This window comes from Pavona decussata, unplaced genomic scaffold (genome assembly GCF_977016875.1).
Source record: "Pavona decussata unplaced genomic scaffold, jaPavDecu1.1 SCAFFOLD_87, whole genome shotgun sequence".
Taxonomy (NCBI): domain Eukaryota; kingdom Metazoa; phylum Cnidaria; class Anthozoa; order Scleractinia; family Agariciidae; genus Pavona; species Pavona decussata.
This window is the reverse complement of record NW_028145504.1, coordinates 3,808,629-3,832,928: the sequence shown is the minus strand read 5'-3', so window position 1 is coordinate 3,832,928 and position 24,300 is coordinate 3,808,629. Positions and strand designations below refer to the sequence as shown.

Below are 24,300 nucleotides of genomic sequence, written 5' to 3'. Positions count from 1 at the left end.
ATAGGGAAGACAGGGAAAGTTAAACAAGATGCCCCTAATGACATTTACACGGAGTGCTTAATGTAGCCCCATTTATTTCCCATTGTATGCTCCGCAGATTTTTAAAAAACTATCCTCCCTTCGTAACTGAAACTGAATTGAATGGTTTTATTCAGAGAGATATTTTATCCTTGTGTTACTGGGAATCATACCGGAAATTACTCTGCAATAACGTCATGACTTCGCTGGAACTGGTCTGGCTTCCTTCGTGTTGAATTATTCGATCTGTTTGTGAAAGCGTAATTTCTTGGCTGTGAACTCTCCTGATTTCCACCGTTTAAACTGTCGAGCACTACTTAGAAGTTATTATATCGATTTACCGCTTGATAAAGGTTTGCTTTCTTTTTGGAAACGGCAGTTCAGTGTTTAAATTCATACATGTGGCCGCCATTGAACGAAAACAACCTTCCAAATGATGATTTGGTTTGACGTCACACGGGCAGAAATGAGTGGGTCCCCTCCCTCGTAATATACGCGCCGATAATGGATTTTGATTGGGCCGTTTTTGTTGAAGACAATCAGAACAATAGATCCCTTCTGGGAGAGGGCAGAATTTTATGTAGGTTTAATGAATAAATCAAATGATGATTTGACGTCACACAGGAAGGGATGAGTGGGTCTCTCGTGATATGTGCCTCAATAATAGATTTTGATTGGGCCGCTTCTGTTGAAGAGAATCAGAATAATACATCCCAAGTAGGAGAGGACAGAGTTTAATGCATAAATTAACGTGTAGATTTGTGACTACGACGAAGAAAAAAAAAAAAAATTATAAAGATACCCGACCCAAACCTAGACACGGCCTGCCCTGCGGGCATCCCGCGTAATGATTATTTCTCACCGCAGAGGTATTTGCGCGAAAAGTTATGTTTGGCATAAATACCCAGTAACCGCGGGGACTACATGTTGAACTTTGCATGATAAAAATTAGGCTGTTTACCACAAACTGTAATTTAACACCATATTAACTAATTAAGGACGTGACCTGTCTTTTGGAGTTGAAAACACCACTGGCACGTGAACTTTAAATAAGCCGGCGTAATTATGCACGCACCAAAGTCTGCCCGGGCTATGAGAAAAATTGCTTCGGAAAGGTGTACTGCGACAAACTTTAATTTGGTGAAAACAAAATAATGTCCATTTAAAACAGTTGATTGTTATATCTGGACGCCGCGTTCTTGGGTGATAAAATTGTCGTTTTTTTCCTGCATAATTTTAATAGTTGTGTACTTGGGAGTGACTAGTGCGTGGATTTTGCAACCATAAAGAACTAAGAATGTCGAGCAGTCAAACTGTTGCGGCATTTTTTCAGCACTGAAAAGTTGTTAGTTAAATTCGGTTTTAGTATCCCGTGCCAATTGAAGAATTGAGTGAAGTGTGTTATGTAACACATTGATGTAAGTGTCAAAGTGTTGCCGAACACAGTTCGCCAATTGGCACGAGACACTAAAACTAAGAATTTTAGAAATTAATGAACAACTTTTCACTGAGTGCTGAAAAATGCTGCTTAATTCATGAAATGTTGATAATTCAAGACCTTAAACCAACTTTGAGCGCAGAAGCTGACTCCATCCGCGCCAAGTTATTTATTACGTAATCACACAGAAACTAAATGTCTTGTTTTCACTTATTTATATTCAACCACGAAGAAACAGCCACTTTGCCTTGATAATCTTCGAATGGTCGGACTACTTTATTTATGTTGCTGAAATGACAATTTGTAGTCAGTGTGGTAATTGGCAAGTTCCCCGCGCCTTGTGGTTATGTATTACGTAACTATAGAGAACTTTCCACAAGTATATCCAGTTATCAACAGACGGTAAAGAAAGCCAGTAAGAGACTGCACGAATGTAGGAAAGCAAATTTACCCACAGAGATCGGCATCACAGTATATTAAACTAAGATATTCCCACTCCTCGAACATGTATCCCCAGTTTGGAGCGGTCTGCCGAAATGCCTTGCAGATGAGTTCACACAAAACAGGTGTTTGGACATCATTGGGATACCGAGAACATCCCTCCCGATGTTGGAGGAAAGACGAAAAGTAGCGACAAAGAGTGAATTGGAAAGAATTGTAAATAATAACCTCCTCCCCCCACCCCCCCCCCCCCAAAAAAAAATCAAATTTTCACTACGAAGCCAAATACTACCTTCAGCTACAATCTGAGATCAACACCAGGACCACTAGCAATACCAAGGTCAAGAACCAAATTACATACGAAATAGCGCGGGCAGCAAGGCTTCTTTGTTTATGATTGTGTATTTTTAACTTTAGATCCAATTATGTAAATCCATTGTATATTTATTTTTTAATATGGATGAATAAAGCTTACTATTATTATATTATTAAGCCTACGTTTTTAACTAGCAATATTGCCGCAGTAAGATATCATACTGTATCACGTCTTTTCGCCTTCTCCTAGAACCTCGTCGCCCGGTGTACCATCTGTCTACAGCTTCTTGTTGCTATATGTTTGGCTGACATCATCAAATATCAAGATATGGAAGTCTGACCCAAGTCAAATCGTGGACCCGTGAAAATATATTTTCTCTGTTAGCGCTTAAGATGAGGTTTCTGACAATTGAAGGTGCAGAAAGATTATTTCAAAGAATGGGATTTTATTCCCTGAATTTACAAGCTGTAGCACGCCGTTTTCAAAAAATACTAGCTGACGTTCTTTCCATTTCTTACGACATGCTTAACCCTCTGAAAACGAAAGAAACTTGTTTTCTCTGGTGCTGTTACAGAAGTTTGAGCTGACATTTTGCCGAAAGAAAATTAAGATTTTCTTCACAGCTAAATACGCACTTTTGAGGCGATATCCATCAAAATGAATCAAGTTCGGCGTGCAAGGAAGCAAGCAAGTATGAAGGTAAGTTAGTAAGTAAGAGTGGTGAGGGATAGTTCCTCCTGAACTTAGAGTACTGGAGATCAGCGAGACGCAAACGCAGCTTCCAGGAAAAAGAGCATACAAAATAAAATAAATAAAAATTTTACCCTCCAGAGCTACACACATAACATGAAACTCCAGAGCTACACATATAACATGAAACCTTATGTTTTCATTCCACTTTCCACTAGTGTTACGAGGCCTTAACAGACATTCAAGACCAAAGGCGACATACCTGATGATGACTTTAACTGACTCCAATTCAAAGCCAGGTTGACCACAGTTATCAAGAAGATAAGCACAAGAAGAAAGCCCATCAAATACACCATGCGACGGAATAAAGTCTTGTCTTGTTGGGTTTTGGTCAACGATTCATACACAGCTTCAGAGTCGTTTTTAGAAGACTTCATTTCGAAGCCGGCCTTTTTGTCTTCGTGGGCCATTAGTATCTTGTGCCTGTTGCCGAATTTCAGTAGCTCGGTCTCGTAGATGACACCGCGGGCGTTTCTGCTGTCTGTACGTGGTTTTGAAAGAAAAATAGATTGCAATTTTCATAGTCATTATTCATTCATTTGCTAGAAGGTACAAAGCTCATAAATTTGCCTAAGCTTGTCACGAAATGTCAATGGCAATGTCCAATGTAAAGACTGACAAAAAGGACAGCTGTTTGCAATCATGGGACTTTATTTATTTATTTTGTCTATTCATTTTTGTGGTTTATGCCTTCATTCTCAATTGACTACAAAGTTCATGTACATTTTGAATCAGAATTAAGCAAGCTTAGTATAATCTTAAACATGACGAGCCACAGCGGTTGATTGACGGTTGCATGCTAACCAGGATATTTTATTGCTTATCAGCAATTCTTGATTGACAGCTGGCTAGCTTTCCTGTCTGCGATGTGGAGCACGGGAAAAAAGTCCTGCAAAGTTCACTGACTGATTTCAAAGTCTACACACGAGGTCGTTGTGTATCGTTATCTTGTGTGCAGCGTTTATTTAAAGTTACCGTGTATGTTCCGAGAGAAAAGTTTTGGATTTTCATTTTGTTTGGGCTAAAAATAAACTTTCCAGTAAGCTCTCACAAACAAAAAAAGAATTTTAGAAAAAGAGTGAGTATTTGCCGAGAAATTGGGACGTAGGCGATTTCTACCGGAAGTTACATTCTACTTTGATTGACAGCATATTGCTTCCGGTGTAACCACCCGTTGCGATAATCGCGCGAACGGTCTTTCCATAGTCTTGAACCGCTCGCGTTCCCGCACTTCGAATATCCCGTATTTAGTGGAAGAACTTGCGTTTGTTCGAGTACGAAACCAAGATAAAAGAACACAATAGCTTTAAGCTACATTTTAAAGTAGGTAAAGATTTTAAAATCTTCCAGCCATGCGAATATTTGGAGACGCGCTTGTTTCAATTCGCGCGTCCGTGAATCGGGCTTCACGAGCTGTCTTTTTTTTTATTAGAGAGATTAAGCACCACGTTTACGGCAAACGGCAAACGGCAGAAATGACCACGTGACCATGTTTATCCTTCATTTGCCGCTCGCTGTTTTCAGTTTCTCAGAAAAATTGAGTGTTTTTGCGTTAGAATTAAAGGCCAGAATTATCTTGTACTATTTTCATCTACGTACTCATATTTTCAAGAAAACATAAACGCGAATCGCACGCTTGCCGTTTGCCGTAAACGTGGTGCTTAACCTCTCTATTGTTATTATTATTTGCGGCTGAATGTATCAGATCACTGAATCTTGTGTTCGGGTGCGTAACTCTTACAAGTCTAGGCAAGCGGAAACAAAACAAAACAAAGGAAAAAAATTGTAAAATAACGCAAAGAATCAAGAGGCATAATAATTACTGTCTTTTTTTTTTCTCAACGTCGGCCGTCGCTAAAAGATATTAAAGCGAAAGTCGCCGCTTTTGCTTGTAGTGTTTTCACAAAGACTTACTGTATTATTGCAATTTCCAAACGGTCCGTTCAAAGCTTTTCTTCCAAGCGTCAAACGGATACTTGTTTGCTATTTGCAGCCTTATAAACGTTTTGGAACGTTCATTCAAGAGCGAATTTTCACCAGAACTTTCCAGAAGCAATCTTGAAACTTCGCTTTCCTCAACAATATTTCGCTCGAATAGATGTATTCGCCGGCTTTTCGAAGAGTAGCAAGAATTTTCCTTTTGACTGAGACAATAAATGCGGTTACGGTGGTTGCCCGATAATTCCGAAGCGCTTTGTGCTGATAATTTTGCCCGCTTCTGCTTCGGCCCAACAGCTTTGCTTGATGAGGACGGCTTCAGTCCCCGTTTTGTTTTTCCCTGTTAATGATATACAGATTACAAAATCGACAAACAACAAACACCACAGATATCCAACAAAATGGTGAAGGAGTTGATTACCCTGGAACTCGAGTACGCGCAAAACTGCGAGCAAATTTTCACAGGAGGTGACCGGAAGAAGTAGCTTGCAAAATGATTGGCTAACTTTCCATAAAGGCGTTAGTTTGTGTAGCGAGATTTTTTTTCAAGCGCTGTTTTCTCAAACTTTAATTTTCGCTTGGAGGGGACACTTTCAAAGTTACACCTCAACAACGATTTGGCCAATTTCAGTCAAATTTGGCGCCATTCTAGAAAAATATATAATCAACAAAAACATTTCGGGGAATTCGATAACCCTAAAAATTATTTCCTTAAAAGCCATTTCCGTGCGTTTATTCCGCATGATTTTCTCGCAGTTTTAAAAATGTTGTGTGACTTTTGAACGCAATCGAATTAAGGAAAACCCCGACACGTTTTTTAAGCTTTTGGGATCCTGACCTGGAGAAAAAAAAAACAAACTTCCAAAATATAAAAATCGCATTGAGTTGGAACTCTCGCACGACGATCTGGACCTTCAAGTTTCGACTTTACGAAAAATCTGGGAATTTATTTATTTGGAAAAGCAACGAAATATTTGAATACCCAGTTTTATAAGCTTTGATTTGATATGAGTTTTGGGTATCTGTGATTTAACCGTGAGGCGTTACATCCGTTAAACCGAAGCCACCCCTGAAGGTACACAGTAACCTTAAGGGCTAATACTTGAAGGATATTTATAAATCGGGAGGTCGTTTACAACGATATCCCGATTTAACGATATGATTTTACTGTCCCCTTGCCATATCGCAAAATCGAGGTGCCACTGTAGTAGGTACCAAGCTCTAAGCTAGGATTGAATCGATTTGGTATCGAAGACTCCAGCGATTGTGATTGTGTCGAAGGGCTTCTTCATTTTCCTCGTATTTGTTATATTTTAACCCACTTGCACACGTCGCATTACAGCCGGCTTTTGGGCATATCATTAGCAGTCGTTTTTCTAGGTCTGCCATAAAACTAACAGACAAAGCAACTGCTGTCTTAGTTCTCATGTCGACGTCATGAGTTTGTATGAAGTGTCTTTCGTTAAACTTGAAAGAATTCTCTTCGAGTATGAGCCGTAAAAGTTCCCGTAAGTCGTTTGTAGGAATTGGTAAATTGTGTTCATAGTGGTCTTCGTAATGGCGACAAACAACGTCAATCCCTTCTGTTTAGGGGATGTTTGTGTAAAGGGAATTTACATCAAGGGTGGCTAAAACAACATCATCTGAGATTTGCGTGTTTTCGATGAAGTTAATAAAATCGGTTGTGTCTTTCAGATGTGACTCCTGTTTTTTAGCGATGGGTTGTAATAGCGAGTCGACGAAACTAGAAATACGTTCCATAGGGCCACTGCTACCAGAGACGATTGGCCTGCCGACCGGTATTTTCTTGTGGATTTTTGTCAGCGTGTAAAATTCGGGTATGCGGGGTTCTTTAAGACCGATTGTTAACCATTTTTGAGTCATTTTGTTAATACTGCCCGAACAGAATAGTTTGTCCACTATCCGATTCGCTTTTAAGGCAGTGTCCAGCACAATAGGAGTTCCGAGAGGTTTGTAGAATTTATCATCAGATAATTGTTGTAAGCCCTCTTCTATTTTTTGTGTGGTATCCATAATGACTGTAGTCGTTCCTTTGTCAGCGTTTTTTGAGATTGATTTCGCTGTGTTCTCTCGTTCGCCGAAATATTGTCTAAAAGAGTGTGGAAAACTACTGAAGCTAGTTCAAGTTTTGTTTCTTCCAAGTAATCTTCAAGGGCAACCGAGCCTTGGATCGAAGATTGCAATGTGGATTTAACATGGAAGGGAGGTGCATAGGTTTTCCTTTTGTTTGCGAACATATATTTCAAACGCATTGTTCTTGCGAAATTATTGAATCCTTTAGTAAAGATTTATTGGAGCTAGAAACAGGAGGAGTTGGTATAAATTTAAGACCTCTAGAAAGGAGTTTTCCTCGTCATTAGAGATTGCTTTATTGGAGAAATTTTTAATATATTTCTCGTTTTGAACTCTAGTGTTATAGGTTAAGGAAGTTTTGAGGCTGTGTCGTCTGTAGGAGCGTTTCTTATTTCTGTGACCCTTCCGTGTGTTACGGCTTTCTGTGTAACCCTTTGAGTCAGGAAAAGACACACTGGTATAATGTTCAACTCTGCTTTTATTTACATTGACTGTCTCACTTATTTTACAAAACATTTGCCTAAGCTCAGATAATTGAGCCTGCATAGAAGCGAGATCACAAGTTTGCTGAACTTTCTTAGGTGTATTTTTCAGCGGCCTGGGCCTGGGTCTGGCTCTGTTGGCAGCATGATGTCTGGTTGAACTCTCTTGGTTTGGATACAGGTAGTACCTGCTGTTGGGCTTGGATTGCCTCGTTGTCAGCTGCTAGGTTCTTTTGCTGCTGTTTAACCATCAGCATTAGTAGTTCTGCATGGGCTCGGTGAATGATCTGGTCCAAGGCAGTCTGGCATTCTCTGTCGAACCGTATATGAGGTTTCGGTCTGTGCACGTAGGGCACGTAGAGTTCTTAGCTTGTTCCCTCAGGACTTGTGAGGACCGTTTGCATTTGGCTCGTCTGGTTTCCAGCTTGAAGAGTCGATTCCCGATGGTTTGTCGCTCTCAGTCTGATTTGTTTTTGGCTTTTGGGGGCTGGTTGTGAGTCTGGAATCACTTGTACGCAGTCTGGACTGTCAAGGTCACGAGATCGCTTGGGTGACTTGATTGGTGATATTGCGGGAGCAATGCTGTCCGCCATATTGCTGAAAATGGCAGCCATCTCCTGGTCGGAAATTGTCTCTTGTGCCATGGTAGAGTTCCAAAAAGAACTGTTTGAAGCCAATACAAACACATGGCGTCACCATGGGAACTAAGGCAGCAGTTGCTTTCTCTGTTATTTTTATGGCAGACCTAGAAAAACGACTGCTAATGGCTAGCCCCTCTAAACCTTTGGTTTGGAACGATTTATTGATGACATATTTTTACTGAGGAACATTCCAATGCAAGAAGTTTCCAATTTTGTTAACTTTGCTAACACGTTCCACCCTACAATCAAGTTCACTTGGCAAATATCATCTTAACGGGCTGTTTTTCTTGACACTGAAGTTTTTAAAGGAACACGTATTTCAACTCATAAAATCCTTGACTTACAAACACATTTGAAGCCTACAGAAACTTTTCAATATACACAATTCTCATCTTGCCACCCTTTAAACTGTAAAAAAGGATTTATAAAAGGAGAAGCATTACGTCTTTTAACAACTAACTCAGTCAGAGAAAACTTTGTAAAAAACAAACGAGACTTTGAACACAGACTCTGTAACTGAGGCTACCCTTAACGCTCGTTCAAGAAATACTGACCGACGTTAAGTTCGCCGACAGAAAAAAAGGCTCTTCGCAACAAAACAACACAAACAAAAAATATGTCGGCCGTTTCACTACCTACAATACGGCCACACTGAATCTCAAAAAGATTCCCATGAAAAACTGGCACATCATTCAACAGCAACCTAAGCTACAAAAAATCTTAAACCAGCCACGGATTGTATCGTTCTGGAAGGAAAAATCCCTCAAGAAGATCCTCGTCCGCTCGAAAATCGGTTCCTTCAATCTCGCAAACAATCACAAAACGAATGAAGCGGTTAAAAGAAAACTAGAAGACAATTTGCGTACGATCACTTTAACTGACTCCTAAAAGCGGCAATCACGCATCCATGCGTTTATTGCAACACAACCGGGTCAAAAATGTTTTATGTTTTCTGATCTACTATTCTTAATCCCATCACTGATTATTCTTGTTACGAACGTAAAGGCTGAAGACTCGTAGACTGTTTTTAAAAATCGTCCTCTTGCGAGTTTCGACCATGAGGTTCCACTTTAATTCACAGAAGTTTGTTTGTTCTTTGAACCAAACTTTCCATCACCCAGATCCCCCCTGTGCCTCCCATCCCCGTCCACGCCCACTCCCAGAATGCATGTAATTAAAAACATCATGACACATTATCTTGACTTGAAAGTGCAAAATTTTACGAGCAAAGCTGAACTGACGGTCTACTCTTAAAGAATGTTTTAGGAAGATCAACAGAACAAGGCAACCTGCATCCAAAACTTGCAAAGAAGACAATTTCAGACGGTGCATATCAATGAGCTTAACATGTTTTTGTATCAGTCTTTCTACTGGTTATTAGAGCGACGTAAACTCTCTTGAAGTTTGGACTCGATCAACTTTTTAAAGAAGTGCTTTCCAAACATACGGACCGAAAACAATAAATAAATGTAAAAAAATATGTTTTCATGCACACAACTGCTATCTGCAAATCCTCGAATGAGGAAAAAAGGAATATTAGACAAGAAGAAAAAATAAAATAAAAATAAAAGTGAAGAGTCATCGTTCATGCCGGGTTTCTATACGCATTTTACTAACACTGTCCCTCCTCCTCCGGTCTTAACAGCAACTTAAGGACAGTGCGTCCTTTTGGTACTGCCCATAAGTTCTGCGCATCTCGGTATAGTCCGAGAATCTCTGATTTCTTCAGGAAGTTGCCTACTGATTCAAAAATTGTTTTTCAGGAATTTTTGACTACGTGGGAAGGGCTATTGAAATGTAAAAAGAAAACTTGAGGTAACCACGCATTTTTCAGAGATACTTACGCTTAAACTTTGGAAAACAAACCAAAAAACAAAAAAAAAAAAACAAAAAAAACAAACAAACAAAAATAAACAAAAAACAAACAAACAAACGCCATACATTGTTATGTATTTTAACGTTTATCAGAATTCTTGTTTGTCAAAGCGTAATTTCTTCGTTGTGGACTCTCCAATTTCTACGGCTTAAACTGTCGAGTACTATTTAAAAGTCATTATTTCGATTTACCGCTTGAAAAGGGTTTGTTTTCTTTCTGAAACGGCAGATCAGAATCTTTTAAAAAAATCATACATGTGGCCGCCATTGAAAAACAACCTTTCAAATAATGATTTGCTTTGAAGTCACACAGGTAGGGATGAGTAGGTCCCCTCCCTCGTGAAATACGCGCCGATAAGAGATTTTGATAGGGCCGTTTCTGTTGAAGACAATCAAAACAAAAGATCCCTTCTAGAAGAGAGAAGAATTTATAATTTATTTATAATTTGGCTTTGGTGGGTTCGCAAGGTATTTTGGTAAAATGTGGAATCGCCATCTTTTTTCGTAGGGTGGATAATGCTGTACAGGGCAGCTCTAGCGTAAATTAATGTGCAGATTTGAAGCTACGACGAAGAAAAAAAAAAGATACCCAACCGAAAACTTGACACGGCCTGCCCTGCGGACATCCCGAGTAAAAAAAAAAGAAAAGAAACGGAACCCATTTTTAGACACGGTATGCCCCTTAGGGCATCCCGCGTAAAACAGATGTAAACAGTGTTTAAAATTAAACAGGAAACAGTTTAAAAGTAAACAGCAAACAGCAAACTGTTCTTTGTTTTGATGCTGTTTACTTTTAAACACTTTTAAAATTGTTTTCTCCAGTTTCCTCTGTGTTGAGCTTCAGTACTTGAGATTTTGACCTAAAGTCAAGTATTTAATCAAGAATGTACCGGAACAACAAATCGTTAAAGAAATAAAACATATTTGTCGTTTTTTACAAACGTTTATTTACCCTCGGGTTAACCTAAGCTTTAAACCAATTTTTTGCAACCACTTTTTTAAAATAATTATTAACAACCTTTTTTAATCACGTATTTTAACAATTAACAGTTGTTGCTTTTTTAGAGCTATTGTTGTTGTCAAGCTGACTTTTCCTGTAATTTCAAGTTTTCACTGCACCAAGATGTACCCCAAGGCCTTGATGTGCTTCTCTCCAGAGTCTCCAGTAGAGTCAGCCTCGTTCCCACACGTGTTGTGGTCATCAGGGAGACCTGCAGTACCAAATCCGATTCTGGAGTCGCAGGAATTGCAGTCGTTTTGGTTGTTGGAAAGGAAGCCGATTCTTGCTTTTGCATACGTCTCACTGCCACTCTGAGCATTAAACCCTTCCTTGTTACAATTTTGTTGCAGGGATGCTTCAGACCCAATCAGCGACTTCCACTTGTCACGGCCGAGTGAGGTGGCGCGGTATTGTCCGTCAGCTCGCCTGTTGGTCAATGACGACAAAGTTGGTCTGCTGGTCGACCGTCATCCCGAGGCAGATCTTAGAGAAGGGCGTGCTCCAGTAGGTCGGCATCTTAGTTTCTTTATTGTTGAACCCAGTCATTCCTCCTGGAAGGTTCAGGGATTCTTTGTTACCCCAAAGGGTGGAATTGTAATGGAAGGTTCCCTGAAATTACAGACAGAAAAAAATGTCATATTTTTATACGCAAAATCAATGAGCAATAAGACAATGACAGGTTGAAATTTATGTATCTTATCATAACAACCTTTTGCCTCCTTTGTTTTTCAACTTGTTTTTTACAAAGGGCCAAATACATGGCTGCAGCACCAGAACTGCCAACAACTATCGCGTGCATCATTGCCGAACTAATCTGAAAAAATTCACAATTCTTTACCAAGGCCCAAAGATCTGGACTATTGCCTCCCTTAGTTACAATCACTTCTCTGACAAGTTTTCCCAACTTTAAGAACAAAACTGCTACTGAAAAAATTCACAATTCTTGACCAAGGCCCGAAGATCTGGACTATTGCCTTCCTTAGTTACAATCACTTCTCTGACAAGTTTTCCCAACTTTAAGAACAAAACTGCTACTGAAAAAATTCACAATTCTTTACCAAGGCCCAAAGATCTGGACTATTTGCTTCCTTAGTTACAATCACTTCTCTGACAAGTTTTCCCAACTTTAAGAACAAAACTGCTACTGAAAAAATTCACAATTCTTTACCAAGGCCCAAAGATCTGGACTATTTGCTTCCTTAGTTACAATCACTTCTCTGACAAGTTTTCCCAACTTTAAGAATAAACTGCTAGAGTTTTTAATAAAATAATCACTGAATTGGCAAGGCCGCACACTTGTTGCACAAACTATGTAAGCATATATTGTTAGGTTTGAGGTGGCCTTAACTATAAGCCTGGTGGTTTCTAGAGGTCACCTCGCCATACATTAAACACTAAATCAATTGTAAATATATTAGAGAAAAGGCTAAATAAACGCTGACTGACTGAATAGAAGTGTACCTTTGTGCCGTTTATCTTCATAGCCAGCGTCCACCCTCCCTCTCCACATCCAGTTTTACTTCCAGCTTTTCCCATGTAACAGTAAACAGGAATCATCTCCGAACCAAACATCAGCGGGTACGTGCGACTCTTACGAGACCTGCAATCATACGAAACAACGTGAATTCTTTTCAGGCGTGCCTTTTGCTTTCCAACACTCTATGATTGCTTAAACCAAATTGCTACCACGTTATTAGGTGAACCATTTAAGGGGAAACCTTAAATAATTTCGACTTGATGGTACGCATTTTTCATACTTTGTGTCTATTTCGGATTGATCCATTTCATTTTTTACGCCAATGAATGTGATTGGCCAGACTTATAACCTCAGTTTCTGTGCTTTGACATTTCATCTAAGGCTTTTTCACAGCAGCCAGGTATTAACTTACAAAGAATGAAAATGAAGGAATGAACGAATGAATTACTTTATTAACGTGTCGGTGTTGAGTAGCTGAGGGGAGAAGTCCTCTCTGCTTATTGCAGACAACTAAACTTACAATAAAAGATTTCCTAAAAAAAAACCTTTTCCTTGTTCTGAACTCCTCCAACTTCTCGACCTAGCGGAAATCAAACCCACGACCCCTCGATATGATTCGACGTTTCCCTACCGACTAAGCTACGGAAACAATTTACGTACACGCTGTTCCCGGTTCTTTCACGGGATATAGGTATACGGCTCTAACAGTCCTCTTGTGATATGTGTCAGTTACGTGTACCATATTTATTCATGAGAAAACAAGCCACATTTGTCGTAAACCAACCAGCCTTCCAAAGCCAACTGATACTGCTTATTAATGAACACGTTTTGAATGCTAGCATATTTTTTTCGTCAAAAGTGCTAGTGTGACAGAGTCTATGTTACAATCGTTAACGCGTTTCACGTTTTTGAAACGAAAGGGACGAACGACCGTGACTAACAAGCGCCAATAAGTGTTACTTGTTTCAAATGACATTAATTGCATCAACTTACGGATTTCTTTTATACAGCTCATTGCAAGAATAGGCAACTGCAAAGAAACAAAAGCAAACACACCTGTAACTACAAATTTGAAATACATACATTGCAAAACCCAAACTATTGGCTTGATAATTTGACTGACACCAGTATACCTGGGGGTGGGCAAGTTTCGTTGACCAGTGCGGCCAGGTTTTCCATCTTCATTTCCAACATCTCAATGGCCCCTAAAAGTCAGCAGTGAAGAGAAAGAAAGAAAGAAGCATTAAGGATGAATTCAAAACATATTACTTGCCATAAGTGGCAAATGGAAAAATGGGGCAATCCTTCTTTTTCCCTTTGTTTAATTTAGTTTCGTCCAACCGATGCGGATTTTTCTCGTTTGACAGAAGATTATTAGTGTTAACTATTCATATATACTCAGAACGATTTCAAAACTTTAACACAGACTAAAATAAAGCCAACTGAAAAGAAAAATTGATTTTATTTTAAGTGTTTCCACTAAACAATGGCCTTTTTGAAATTAACCACAACAACACGATCTTGTCATTCCTTCATTTGATTGTGTACTTATAACCTTATCTTGAGATACAACAGGACTACTTTACGAAATGTATTGCATTATGGAATTAAGGGTTCTTGTTAGCGACAGGTTTTTCTGTGCAGGGAGTGGATCACGTGCAGGCAAAATGTAACAAACACTGCAAACTTTGATTTCCGTTACACTATACCAGCAACTTTAAATGTAAGGCCTTGTTCACCTTTTAATCCGTTAATGCCAGTCCTGTTGTTACTGACCTTAAAGAGAAAAAGATGCCCCTGTTAGTTAAACAGTACACTATCCCTCTTGGTTGTCTTTGTTAGTTGGTGGTTTGGGGATGAGGGAGGAGTATTAGGAAGGAAAAGCAGACTTGTTGGATTGTTTTAACACAACACGCAGTGGTGGTTAGACACGGTCCGAAAAGCATCATGGTAGCAGTAATAGGCCAGTTACATCACCGTATTCTTTCACCAGCGGTTTTAGGAAGGCTCGATCTTCATGCGAGTAACTGCCTCGTCTTATTTACTGTTTTATTCACCGTGTAGACGGGTTTTCTCCCAACTGAAAAGATTCACCAGGCGAAGAGGTATGTAGGTGACTAGTGAATGTATTTTCTCATAATTTCCTTGGTTATTGTGGTCAATATTCGACTTCCTCGGAAGCCTCTTCAATATGGGGGCTTTTCTCCACGTGCAATGATCATTGAACGCGTTTGCTTTTTGACACAATATCGTCAGGGTTCTAAGTAAAGAAATTACATCATCTGCTTTATGGAGAGTTACTCTTGGATTTTAGGGCATCGCACCCCATCGCACCTCTTACTGTTTTTCTGCTATGTGCTTTTAAAGTTTGGCAATTGTGAGGAGTAAACATGAGCGAGTCACGATGTAACATAAAGATTCATTGTGACGTTTTCCTTTTTGCTTGTTTTGTCTCTAGGCTTACAACTGAAGCTAAAGTGAAAGCTATAGCCATTTTTCAGTACAAGATTATCCTCAATATACTTTGCACCAGTAGCCTATTGTATAAAATGAAGAAGACTAACACGGCTGAGTGTCCTCTTTGGTATTAATACCGATGAAACAATTTTGCATTTGTTCGTCAATTGCCCAAAGGCCCAAGCCTTCTGGTCTGAAGTTTTGGATTGGTACAGCTAACGTTGTAAGACGACAGCTACCCTAACAAAAAGCAGTATTATATATGGTCTGGTAGACAATTTTACTTCGTGTTTAATCCTCAACCATCTCGTTCCTCTTGGAAAATATTTTCTGTACAAATGTGCAATTAATGAAGCTAGACTTCACAGTTCGCGGACCTGGGAGACTTGGTGCAGGAAAAAATTGATCTGGAGAGATATATAGCAGTACAAGCCAAGAAATCTAATGCGTTCTTTAAAAAATGGCAATTTTCCCTTTTATGCTACATAGCCACGTTTAAGTTTCGTGTCGCGTTACCTCTTCTTCTATCTACGATTAGCGTTACACTGCTAAATATCTTGTTTCTGTAAGCAGTATAATTGACCTTTGTTTTTTATGCTCGTTATTTCTCTCTTTCACCAAAGATAAGCAGAATTAATTTATATGAAATTAGACAAAAAGACGGTTAAAATAGGTCTTAAAAGTAAAAATGTATGTTACGACTCATTTGGAATTATCTATTCTTGTACAATGTATAATAATTCACGGCTTTGGATATGTTAGATTGCACTTTGTTTATTAATTATAATGAGCAGAAGTAATGAACATGTAAAAGTTTATATGTATTTTAAGTATTGTAGTAAATTGTGCTTAATGCGCTGTACTGTAACCGTGAGCAGTCCAGGTGTAGAGTTGTGATCTGTTGTAATTGTAACAGTAATGTAATTACTGTTAGTACTTGTAACGCTGTAACATAACGCAGAATAAAAAAAAAAAAAAGAGAGAGAGAGAGCTATAGCCAGCCGTTGTAAATGACCTGCTATTTCACCTCAGGACAAAAATATTCAGGCTTCTGGGTTATGGACGGTTGTTAGATAATCGAAATGATCGAACAGATGATCTAAAAAAAAAAAAAAAAAACTAAAAAGGGGTTAATAAAACACTTGCGACTTAGTTTCATAATTAAAAAAAATCAGTTTTGGAGAAATTACAGTCCACTTATACTTTTAAAGTATATCTTGTATACTTGTACAACAATTTACATGCCTGAGCTGTATATTTATACACATTATATGCACTATAAGTTTACATGTGTATATATTTCCATATATTCCATGTATAAGCTCCAATTAGCTTACTGAAGATTTAATCCTTTACTGATGAGATACACACGTGTCTTATAAACATACACAAGCGCGCCGTTCTAAAATAAAAACAAAAATAGCGGTAACTAAAGTGATACCGAAACGAAATGAAGCGAAATAAACGAAATAAATGCAAATAAACAAAAATATAAGCTGGTTACCTCATACAGTAAGAGTTTCCCGGTAAAAGAAACAAAATGCACCGATAAATATTACCTCTGATATAAACTTTCCGATAGAGCACATGGCAAGTAAAACAAAGCGCTACTGAAGAATTATGGGAAAGCAAGCCCGAAGGACTTGCAAAGTACGAATAGATCCTACACCGGCCCCGAAAGACCAACTAGATAAGCTAGTTGTGTTTAAATACACAAGGATCTATGTTCATCAGTCCACCGCAGACTTAGTCAATGTAAATAACAATACATGTCACTCCTTTGGCCCGCATGCCAAGTAGAAAACAAATAATCACCAAAGGGCGAGTTCAGTGGTGACTAAACCTACGACAAATTCGACTATCCATTTGGTTTGTTTGTTTTGAACACATCCGATCACAGTTTTTTTGAAACACAGCTTCTTAGTCAATCACTCTTAAATGGATTCAGGACGCAACAGGTCTCCTCCCAGGAGGCAGAGTTTCCTGACATCACGCCGAAAGAACTTTGCACCAGCTCTACGTACAACAACTTGTCTGACATTTCCCTTTGTATCTGGGAAGACTTCCTCAACCAAACCTAGTGGCCAACGCTCTCGCGGTAACCCTTCGTCTACAATTAAGTCAAGGTCTCCCACTGCTAAATTCCGTTTGGGGTAAAGCCACTTCTGCCTCTCTTGAAGCGTGGGAATGTATTCTTTGATCCACCTTGCCCAAAACATGTTGGCCATAGCTTGAGCTTGTTTCTACCTCTCACTGGGCTTAGGGTTATGCACTACTGGTACATCAGCTGCAGGGCCACATGGGTTCCTATATCACAGAAGCAAAGTGTTAGGCGTTAGAGCAGAGGGGTCTCGATGGTCATCACACTGACGGGTGAGAGGGCGATCGTTCACTATTTTCTCCGTCTCGCAACTAACAGTGAGTAAAGTCTCATCGTCAACCAAACGATTCCCAATAAGAACATGCAAGTGCTTTCTGACAGATCTGATCATGCGTTCCTACACACCACCTGTGTGACTGGCGCTTGGGGGGAAGAAGTGCCAATTGATGCCTTTAGCCCTCATTTGATCTCTGATCCTCTCTTCATTCCAAGCTTCCAAGGCTTGTTTGAGTTCAACTTCGGCACCCTTGAAGTTTGTACCATTATCACTAAATGGTTCTCTTGGGGGGCCCCGTCCGCTTACAAATCGGCACACTGCTTGAATGAACGAATCTGTTGAAAGGTCCTGGGAGATCTCAATGTGTATTGCTCTGATGGCTAGGCAAGTGAATATGCAGCCATAGGGCTTTGCAGTTCCTCGTCTCCATTTTACCTTCAAGGGACCAAAATAATCTATGCCAACAGATGAGAATGGTGGCATTCCTGGAGTCACCCGAGCCGCAGGAAGTGGAGCCATGATCTGGGTTCCAGGGTTTTGGTTCCGACGACGGCATTGACAATCCGCTTTACTGTGCTTGGCTCTTTGATGATCCAATACTGTTGACGGACAGCAAATGACGTACAATAAGCCTTGTTACGTAATGGTCTGACGGCAGAATTGCAGGGTTCTTCAGCTCGCCGCTCAATGCTGTGTTTTCCAGGCGACCACCAACCCTAACAACGCCCCTTTCCACAAGTGGATTCAGCTTGGCCAACTGGTTTGCACTCTTTTTAGTGAATGGATCAAGCATACGACAATCCCTTTGGACCAACCTTACAATTTCTTCCGATGCATCAACGATTTCCATGACCTCCAACGGCCCACTGCTCAACGAAGTTTGACGACGAGAGGACTTCCTCGACTGAAACAGCAAATACTTCTTGAACCTCAACAACCACGCTACCGACTTCTGCAACTTGTACCAACACGAGGGTCGGTTGATAAGACAAATTAGAGTTTCCGGGAGTTTACCATCAGAGACAACTGTGGCACCAGCCCGAGAAGTTCCTTTCTTTACCTCTGCGTCGGTCTCTTCAACCTCAGGTAAATCGGATTGTTGTTCTGGCCACTTAAGTCTTCTTCCCATAGACACTGAGGTCCTCTGAACCAGAAGCGCATCTGTTGGCGGCCCCGGTCCCTAATTCATGGATGCCTCTGGATGCCAGATCAGCAGGATTCAGGTGTGTTGGTACATGCCTCCACTGGGACGGTGTTGTGGAATCGTGAATCAGCTGCAATCTATTGGCTACAAAGGTCTGGAACCTCCTTGTAGTGTTCCTCAAGTATCGTAGCACAACTGTGGAATCCGTCCACAGCACAACATCGTTGATGGGTAACGGTAATTCTTCTCGAAGCTGTTTGTTAACCTTTACTGCCAAAGTGGCTGCAGTCAGTTCCAGCCTCGGTACAGTGACCGTTTTAAGTGAGGCCACCCTGGACTTCCCCATGACCAAGCTACAGTGGATACGATTCTCAACATCTGTGAAGCGTAAATACGATGCAGTCCCATATCCGCTCACGGAGGCGTCCGTAAAGTGGTGAAGCTCAATGCTCTTAATACCTTTGAATTCTACTGGTTTGTAGCACCTGGGTATCTTGACAGAAGGCAACACTTGAAAGCTACTCTCCCAAGCTTTCCATGGTTTTAACACTTGTTCTGGGAGTTCCTCATCCCAGCCATGACCAAGACGACAAAGTTCTTGAAGAATACGTTTAGCTGGTAATGCCATAGGTGCAGCCAATCCAAGGGGGTCATAGACTGAAGCAACATATGATAAGATCCCCCTCCTAGTCTCTGCTTTAATCGTGCCACCTCGAAATCCAGAACTGTCTTCCTCCACATTCCACTCAACTCGTAGGGCTCTTTCTGTTGGTAGCCTTTCCAAGTTTAGGTCCACTGTGGATGCTCGTTCACTGGTAGGTACATGATGCATGACGCTCTTCTCATTAGAGACTCACTTAGTCAGTCGAAAACCACCATTAGCCTATAACACAGGGAGCTCATCAACAAGTTTGACCTCTTCCTCCTTCGTGACAAGAGACTTAAGACAATCATCCACATAAAAATTGTTGCGGACAGTCTCCATAGTGTTCTTGCTGAAGTCCCCTAGGTTGTCTTCAGCTGTCTTTCTAAGAGCATATGAACAACAACTCGGAGATGATGTCGCTCCAAAGAGATGGACAGCCATTTGGTGGTCGACTGGCTCCTGGTCGATGTCCCCTCCTGGCCACAGGAAACCTAAGGCTTCGCAATACTCAGGTTTAAGTTTAACCTGGTGAAACATTTTCTCGACATCCGCCATCAGGGCAACTCTTTCTTCCCGGAACTTTAGCAGTACTCCCACAAGTGAGTTTGTGAGGTCTGGGCCCTGTAGGAGCTGATCATTTAAAGATGTGTTCTGAAACTTCGCCGCACAGTCAAACACGATCCTAACCTTTCCTGCCTTTTGGGAATGTACATTAGGGTGGTGTGGTAAATACCAAACAGGTACATGGTCCCTACAAGCTGGCTCATCTATGGTAATTCTCCTGGCATCGCAGTCTCCCATAGTTTCTTTGTAGCTTTCAAGGAGCTTAGGATCCCTTCTCAGCCGCCTTTTTAACAATTGTAGTCTCCTTTCTGCCATGGACCTGTTGTTTGGTAAGTATGGGGTGTCGCATTTCCAGGGGAGCGCAATCTCATGACCACCCACCATTTCCACAGAGCTGTCCATGACAGATCTGGCTCGACGATCCTCTACAGAAAGGCACTCCTTCAAGTCAGCTGCACATTCACTGAAATCCGCATTGTAGAGACGTTCTAGCTGAAGCTGGATTGGATCCATGCCCTTCACCGACTCAGTGCATCCCAGTGATTGGTCAACGTGGATGAAATTCAGGTGGGCACCTTCATCCCTCCTTCCTTTCAGTGGACCCATGACAGTCCATCCTAGTAACGTTCGCACTACATGCAGTTGACCAATTTTCCCAGTGCGTTCCTCAAGAGGGCACAAAGCTTCAGGTACATCACTTCCGATCAGGATAGTTACTCTCTTGTCTGCAAGATCTGCGATGTCAATGTTTCTAAGATGTCGCCAGTCCATTACATCCTTGTTTGTCGGAATGCTTCTCTCTGTAACTGGTAATGTTTCTGTAGTCCAGACCTTATCTAAGCGCACTCCCTTCCCTGTAGCAACACCAACAACGTCGAGGCATAGCTGCTGGCCCTCTTTATGTTGAGTTCCCGAGACCTTAGACAATGTGAACTCCACTGGTGTACAGTCTGCCTCTAGCTCTTTAGCTAAACTACTCAGGCACATGGTGGTGTTCGAGCCGCTGTCCAGAAAGGCGTAAGTTTCAATGATACGATTGCTGTATGGTGAACTGATTTTTACAGGAACCACTTGTAGTCCAACACGACCACAGCTTGAAGCCGCATTACTTGTCGCACTTACACTGGTAGCATCATTGTGAGGACAGCCTCCAGGAGAAGGGGTTTGGACCTGAGAAGCACTCCTAGGGTTAAGCTCTGAAGTGTTTGCGTTGTTTTGAACTGGATCAGATGAATGTAACATAGGATGATGTCTCCTTTGGCAATGTTCAACCCCACACATCCTTGCAACCCGGCATTTCTTTACAAAGTGTCCCGGGCTGAGACATGAACTGCACACTCTCTTCTCATCCACGAGGTCCTGTCGCTGACGGAGTGTCACTTCTCTGAACTTGTGGCAACGCTCGAGATGATGGCTGCCCAAACAAAGGACGCATTTAAAGGGTTTCTTCTCATTGCTGCCCTGCGGGAGGTCGCTGCCAAGCATGGCTAAGGTCATGCCATGGTTAAAGAGGCCAGTTTTGCCCTTGGATGATGATTTGAAGCCTTTAGACGACTCCAACTTTGGGTTGACTTTTGGCCAAAGTAGGTGTTGGCTACAGCAGCACGACTTTGTACAACCTCTGTAATGTGGGAGAATGTTGGTGTGATTTGAGATTGATACAACTGATTGGCCTTCTCTGCCCATTTTGCCCTGAGATGAATTGGAAGGCGGGCCACAATCTTTCCAAGTGTGTCCATTGAGTTTAGAGTACTTGTGTGTCCTAACTGGGTAGACCCAAGGAGGCATGTTTCCATGTCGCGAGCCAGCTGGGACAATATTTCCGGATCAGGACTTCGAATCGGAGGCCCACTGACTACCTTTTCTAGGAAGGCCCTAGCCACTACATGGGTTCGGCCAAAGTTCCTCTGTAACATCTCCTTCGAACGTTTGTAACCTTCTTCGGGGCGCATCATAATGCAATGCAATAGCCTTCCGTGCTTTTCCTCTGCAATACTGAACAAAGTAACTTAGGCGATCTGCATCATTTTCCTCCTTACTTTCCACATTTACCTCAAAGTTTCGCATAAACAAAGGGAAGATATGGGGTTCGCCACTGAAGCTCATCTATTTTCTCTGAGGCATACGAAGACCCCGCACCACTCCGTCCATTGTGTTTTGCTGTCTTTCCAACAAACTCTGTATTGCTGAGCACTGCTCGGAATTGCTGAGTGTTGACATGCCTTGTTTTGGTATAAGCTCGGTAAAGGACCCTCTTGTGTTCTTGATTCTGTTTGTTTCAACTCTGTGCATTCTCTTTGGAGGAGGAAATGAGCGCCTACTCCATTTATAGTGTTCCCTTGTCCCCCTGACAGATTCCTTGATTGCTGACGACTACCTAACATTGTTGATTGGTGGCCTGTCTTGTCCTGATGCATGTCGAGAAGGCGTTCTGTTGGCGTTGCAGACTCTGAACTCCCGCTTTCACTCATCCCTAAGTTTTCTTCGAGCCGTCGTAACTCTTCCTGTTGGCGTTTTATTTCCTGTTTTTTGCTCATAATTTCGCGTTCTTGGATGGCATGATTCATTTCAATTTCCAATTTCTCCCTGGCTTCCTTCATACGCTTATCCAGAGCCGCCCTTTCGGCCAGTTCTTGCTCCTCAAGAGCCCGCAATCGCTTGGACCACACTGACTCATCAAGGTCACGTTTATTTTCCTCTCCGCTCGCGGGCGTCTGGTAACGAAAGCTTGCTTCGCTATCTACTGAGCTACGCAAAGTCCCGCGGGCAGGATCGGGCTTGCCCCAGAACAGGTTAGCGTAATTTCGCGGTACAAATGTCGGTGCTAAAGGAGTTAATTGTTGACCATACGGATTCTGAACAGAAGAAACACCACTCGAAGTCTCCCGTCGTACTGAAACACTTGAAACCTGTTGTAGTGGAGAAGGTTGAGAAACGGAAACTGCCGCTCGAAGTTTCGGCTAATTCCGACTTCTGACCGTTGTCGACGTTAGGAGGAGAAGTTTACTGGAGAAGGATGCATGTTTATATTCTGTTCTCCGGGCGCCTCTTTAGAATAAACTACATCTTGAGACATTTCTTCGGCTACAGCAAGCTCGTGATCATCTGACCCATGATCATGATAATCGTCATCCTGTGAATCTTCGAGTTCGGCTTGATGTTGTGGCGTTGATTTCTTCGCTTTCTTGGATTTTGTCGGAGACTTCTTCGCTTTAATCTTTCCTTTCTTCGTCATCTCGTGTATGAGAACTGTATAAGCTCCAATTAGCTTACTGAAGATTTAATCCTTTACTGATGAGATACACACGAGTTTTATAAACATACACAAGCCCGCCGTTCTAAAATAAAAATAAAAATAACGGTAATTAAAGTGATACCGAAACGAAATGAAGCGAAATAAACGAAATAAATGCCAATAAACAAAAAATAAAAGCTGGTTACCTCATATAGTAAGAGTTTCCCGGTAAAAGAAACAAAATGCACCGATAAATATAACCTCTGATATAAACTTTCCGATAGAGCACATGGCAAGTAAAAAAAAGCGCTACTGAAGAATTATGGGAAAGCAGGCCCGCAATACTTGCAAAGTACGAATAGATCCTACACTCCAGTAGAAAAAACTTATTTAATCACTTCAGGTATGTATTTTACATCAAAAGTCAATCATTTATGGAATCTCCGTTTATGATTTTGACTTAATTACCTGCGTACATATTCTAATAGATAGATATATTCGAGAGAAAGGTTAAACAGTTCTTTCGACAATTTTTTTTTAAAGAAACAACAAGTAAACAAATAAATAAATAATCGGCGAAAGATGACAATACAGAGAGGAAATTCATATCCATTGACTACTTAACCACTTAAATTTTCCTCTCTTATAAGTAATACCACCTTTCTAAGCTGTAAGTCTTAAGAGTTAAAAGAGCAATTTCAAGCATTATTTTACAATTGATCACTTTATTCCTACCAGTGTGGCCAGGTTAGCGATTGCGTCCTTTTGCTCTTGGACTTCGCTCAGGATGGAGTCTTTCATTTCTTCGACTTGCTTGCTGTGCTCTGGTACTGGCGTAACCTTTTCGGTCGATCCACAACCTACAATAAAATGTTCACATCATTAAACTCTATCCAAGCGGAAAAAAAAAGTCCTATTAAAACTATTATTTAAGAATTAATAATGATTACTTCATTCCCCTTAAAACGTATTTAATGTCTTTTTTTGGCGAACACTAGGTTGAGGACCCTAATGTTGACAATTAGTTGTATGTAAGAGATTAATTCATCATCCTGGAGGCTCCAGAGATATGTTAAGCTAGGGGCATGCTCCTCCGGTAAAATTTAAAATCTAGAGGCTCTGGAATGCCAATTTAATACTTCTTTATGATTATCTCTAGATAAAAATCAGTCTCTTTCAAATGGCAAAATGGTAGTCTTTTTATTGCTTGCATGTCAATATTATTTAAACTTCCCCCTAGGGCCGTGTAATGTTTGCTGCTATATCGGCTACTACGCTCACGCATGTGGTGGAGGAGTATTCAGGTATGTTAAAAATAGGTGGAAGGCCTGCATAATTCCTTCTCCATGTTGATTGCTTTTTTCTCTCTGTCTTAGTTTGTTGTGTACATCATCGATGTCTCTTTG

The 24,300-nt window shown here is 40.9% G+C and overlaps 2 protein-coding genes across 12 annotated transcripts in view; both read right to left on the bottom strand.

Moving 5' to 3' along the window:
- LOC146474855 (uncharacterized) overlaps positions 1-24,300 on the bottom strand; it is a 67,404-nt gene that overhangs the window by 22,776 nt on the left and 20,328 nt on the right. For 3 of the 11 annotated variants that reach the window (XR_014866083.1, XM_085116621.1, XM_085116623.1), the window contains exons 2-3: positions 23,630-23,754; positions 14,210-14,246 (exon numbers count right to left, since the gene is read on the bottom strand). Coding sequence is in view for 10 of the 11 variants with exons in the window: in XM_085116621.1 (XP_084972747.1) it covers positions 14,210-14,246; positions 23,630-23,754 (162 nt within the window). In the remaining variant the exon portion in view is untranslated. Of the gene's footprint in view, positions 1-3,165; positions 3,732-12,454; positions 12,594-13,463; positions 13,501-13,603; positions 13,676-14,209; positions 14,247-23,629; positions 23,755-24,300 lie in introns of those variants that run through there. The other 8 variants (XM_085116620.1, XM_085116624.1, XM_085116622.1 and 5 more) reach the window with 7 other exon arrangements.
- On the bottom strand, positions 15,688-17,824 carry LOC146474856 (uncharacterized). The gene is made up of 2 exons (XM_085116633.1): positions 17,434-17,824; positions 15,688-17,234 (listed from the first exon to the last, which is right to left on the bottom strand). The coding sequence occupies exons 1-2, from the start codon at positions 17,822-17,824 to the stop codon at positions 17,200-17,202; spliced, it is 426 nt and encodes a 141-aa protein (XP_084972759.1). The 3' UTR covers positions 15,688-17,199.

What these genes read in the sequence shown, in the direction of transcription:
- LOC146474856 (XM_085116633.1), bottom strand. Translation starts at nt 17,824, where the DNA reads ATGGCTCCACTTCCTGCGGCTCGGGTGACTCCAGGAATGCCACCATTC. An exon ending in AAGCGCCAGTCACACAGGTG is followed by an intron (nt 17,235 to 17,433) that starts GTGTGTAGGAAC and finishes TCTGTGATATAG; the next exon opens with GAACCCATGTGGCCCTGCAG.